The following is a 4,252-nucleotide window of genomic DNA, read 5'->3' on the forward strand; positions in this document are numbered from 1 at the left end:
AGTACAAGCAACATGACAGGCCTATTTTTCTTGTTCGTCGTCGTCAGAACTTTCATTTGAGAAATCCGTTCTTAAATGTGTAACACAAACACGTTTTCTGAAACAAATAATTATTAATTATTTACCTGACACTTATAACATTAATTTAAAAACTTGCAAGTTGTTAATGAAAAACAAATTTCATTTCCTCTACTTACTTCTGCTCATTTTTTAATCGAGTTGATGAATTGTCAAGCCAAGCAGCTATAGCCATTTTTATTTGGTCCTCCGTAGCTGACGGCATGTGCATTTGTGCAGCTTCTGTTATGATAATATATATTTATATAAGTCTGTAAAAGTGAAAGATAGATGTGTTTTTCCCCAGTAGTGTTTTTATTTACTATGTTTATTTACTATATCAATTTAACATAACTAAATTTGAAATATTAAATAAAATAAAAACAATGTTGTAAAAAATTTCAATTTATAATCTAAAAAAGATTTATATATTAACAATTACTCACTATATATACAGGTGTTGAACATTAGATCTACAAATCTTTTTTTTTTCTTTTGACCCTTATAACTATATTGTGTTGCAACAGAATTACTTATTGTAGTGTTTAAAATATTAAACACATGAGACCGCACATCAGGACCTCCTTTTTGCTTTAAAAATTCAACCTGAAAAAATTGTTAAGTTAACAGAAATATATATAGTGTAAAATTCCTTACCATTTGTATACCAAGTGTTAGTCAACTAGTCTGAGCAATAGGCATAATTCAAATCGAACTTCACTCGGTGAGTTCGTTTGATTTATCAATTATACTTACAACTTCATCAAAAAAACTTCTTTTTTTTTAAACAAGCGTCAAACTGCTCTAGATCGTTCGTAGTTTTTATAATGAACGTTTCATATAATTTATCTTTTGTTCGGTTACTCAACTGGCAATGACTTGTTTCTGTAAGAGAAACTTTTTTCTCGAGAATCGTAATTTTAGTCATTATAATTTCGTTCTGTTTTACGATTTTATTTTGCTTTGTCAGAATAAGCCTCAATACAGCTGAAAAAGAAAATATGACATAAAGTGTTTCGTAATATTTTGCGTTTTACGTGTAAGCGTATAAGTGCATAAGTACAATGTATTTAATATTATTTTAGTTCTATTTTTATTTGTAAAAATAACAAAATATCTAAAAAAATAATTGATTACTATTGAACTTCTATTTACGTTTAACGTGATAAATTAAAATTTCATTTTAAGTCCAATAAATTTAGAATGATGCTTTCTGTATCGTAAAATAATGAATATAATATATAAAATACCTACTTGACAAGTTATCTGCACTAAACGATCCTTTTTGTTGAGTATCAGTTTGTGAATTGTCGTTCCTATTTTTAGCACCATTATCGGTAATCTCTGCAAAAGTGACATTTATGTGTACTACTTTTTCGACAGTTTAAAAAATTGCTTTTTATCTTATATATTGTGACTGTGTAACATATTATTTCTGTGATAATCTGAAAATATCTTATTTTCAAGCGATGTGACCAACATTCAATATTTTATGGAATCAGTATGGCGAATAAAATATTAAAGAATATTTTTTATTAATAAAATTCTTAAATATATTTCATATGTTGACATATATGTTGATTTAACAATGAAAAAATTCGTTATTATAATTTTTCTTTTTTTGTTAAAATAAGTAAATATTATGTGTAACGTGTAACTGTAAGAACGCTTATACACGAGAACAAATTTTAAATTAAAAAATAAATATCAATCTTAAAGTCATAAGTCTCAAAATGATAAAAAATAAATAAAATTTTAAAACATTCAAATTATACGATAGTTTTAAGAAAGAATATATTTAAAAAAATATTATATGTTTATTACCTTCACATTCTCCAGGTGGCAACATATTTTTTTTATTTGTCGATATTCTATTCTTAGAAGTAATTGCGTTAACATGATCGTTTTCTTTAATACGGCTAAATTCGGTTTCGTCGACATTTTCAACATTGCTTTCATTTTCTCTGAGTTCCGATTCTGAATTAGAATTACAAAACTGTTCTGAGTTTATAGTTTCTTCATTATTGACTATTTTGGTAGATACGTTCTTATGTGACGTAGCATATCGTGAATCAGTTATGATTTTACAAGGTGGATTGTAAGAATTATTGGTATTAATATCACACACATTCGTTTCTTGAGTTTTATCACATACGCTGGTAATATTTTTTTGGTGTGACTGCGACGTAGTACTCTTTGAATGTACTTTTAAAACTTTTGTAGGTGGACTATAAGATTCATCAGAATCAGAATTATCACTTGAATATGCCTTTTTTTTACGTTCTTTGCGAGTGTGTTTATTTTTCTCTATATTTTCAATATCAGAAAATAGGTCGGCATCTTTTCTTTTTTTAGAAGCTTCTTCGTAGTCATCTATTTAAAAAAGAATGAGAAAGTTTTATATAGATGTAACATAAATAGCATATTTATGTTAAAGCCATCAAAAGTATGTAAATTACATAATATCGTACATTTTTACATAAAACATAATTAAAAGCTTGAATAATCTTGCCTATTTTTGTAAGGATTCTGGGCCCCTTGCGTATCTACTATAGTGACAGAACTTAGCTTAAATGAAAACACAATCGTTTAAGCCAATGTTGTTCAGAGATAAAGTCTTTGGAACATTGGATGCATTGACACACTTTGACATAAAATATAAAATGTCTCGTAAATTATTAATTTTTTATAACTCTAATATACTCTGTCACGCGCTTTTCGTTATTCGCCAGGCGCGACTAAGAACGAGGCGGCTTCCGCGAACGAGACGCTGCCTTCGCCGTCCCGGGCGAATCCCGGGAACGGACGTTACAGCGGCCAAGTTGGGCGCCAGACGCGCTCGCGGGCGGCGTCAATTATGGGTCGCGAGATACCCGAGCTCTTCGGGCGAAAGCGACGTCGATCCGCCCGGTCGACGCGACGCCGCGGCTCAGCCTCCTCGACGCGAGAAGGGCCGGCTGCTCTTTACCGTCGGCAGAGTGGCAGGATCCCTAATCACGGGCCCGCGGGAATGGGACGTCGGGACGGAACGCGACACACGCACACCTTAGACGAGCACACGAAATGATCTCGACTCGGGTAAGAGAATAATGTAGGCGGTTTAATAGATCGGATACAATAAAACGAAGAAAAAAAAAGAGAATGGGCCAGGGGCCTCCGCTGAGGCGAATTCGCGATCCGTCGGTCTCCCGAGCCTCCCCGCGGAAGGCCATTCACGCTCGCGGCCCGTGACCCGCGGCTGACACCCGGCGTGCCGGCTCGCCGCGACCGAATTTCCCGGTGCGGGCCAAAAGGCGCCCGCTCGAACCACGGCGCACAGGGCGCCCGTTCTACTCTCCCCGCCGAGGTCGCAACCACCGGTACTCGCCCGCTACGATCGCCCGATAAGTCCGCGGCCGTTCCCCGGGAGCCCCCGCGCTTGGCACCGTCGTTCCGCTCGCGACACGAAATGGCCGGCTCCTGCTCCCCCGCGGAGCGGATGCCCTACGGCCCGGAACACTAAACGAACGCGGCGCGGTGCCAGAACGCGAGCTAACCCCCTCGGATGCACGCGGCTTTCACATAAAGAGAGATTCCCTCGAGGGCCACCTCACCGATACGTCCTCTGGATCCCACGGCGCGGTCCCGGTCGGCACTCTCCTCCTTGGCTCTAGCCACGGCCTCGTCTCGTGCTCGGCACTCAGGTCGCCGGCTCGACGCACGTTCTCCGACGCGAAGTTACGGTAGCGAGGATCCGCGAACGAAAGGCGGAAGATCCGGCGCGAGCGGGTCGATCACCCGATCGCTCACTGCGATCGCGAAAAAGGGGCTGCGCGAGATAGCGGCGCCGCGGATCCGCCAATCAGGGGGTCGCTCGCCCGGCGTGTCGCCGGGCCCGCAGGGGCGCTATCGCTATCGACTAGCTTCCGGGCGCAAAATTCGCCCCGCGCGGCTCGCAGGGCCGGGGCGGTCGATCCTGGGCCCGCTCTCCGGTGCTCTGGTCCTTTGGTTCCGCCGATCCGGCTGACTTTCCGGGGACCTCCGTCCGCGCTCGCCCCTCGGCTCCTTGTCCGGCCGGCGCCTGGTCTCTCGCCCTCCAGGGGCGACTCCGCGTGCTCGGGCCCCAGGCTCCGGGGCGGCCCGGCCCCTCGGCGGTCCTCGCCCGTCGGCGTCCCTCGCCCGCGCCCCTCGACTCGCCCCGCTCTCCGTCCAACTC

General features: G+C 41.3%; 1 protein-coding gene across 1 annotated transcript; it reads right to left on the bottom strand.

The window, feature by feature from the left end:
- Positions 1 to 820: 820 nt before the first annotated feature.
- LOC105570833 lies at positions 821 to 2,430 on the bottom strand (the record flags this gene model as incomplete). The annotated part of the gene is made up of 3 exons (XM_012028284.1): positions 821 to 1,044; positions 1,312 to 1,401; positions 1,882 to 2,430. Coding segments are annotated over 3 exons (863 nt in total), but the record flags the coding sequence as incomplete, so codon positions are not given.
- Positions 2,431 to 4,252: the final 1,822 nt, after the last annotated feature.

The sequence above is a fragment of the Vollenhovia emeryi genome, unplaced genomic scaffold, assembly GCF_000949405.1.
Source record: "Vollenhovia emeryi isolate VEMERY1.0 unplaced genomic scaffold, V.emery_V1.0 DF941748.1, whole genome shotgun sequence".
Lineage (NCBI taxonomy): Eukaryota > Metazoa > Arthropoda > Insecta > Hymenoptera > Formicidae > Vollenhovia > Vollenhovia emeryi.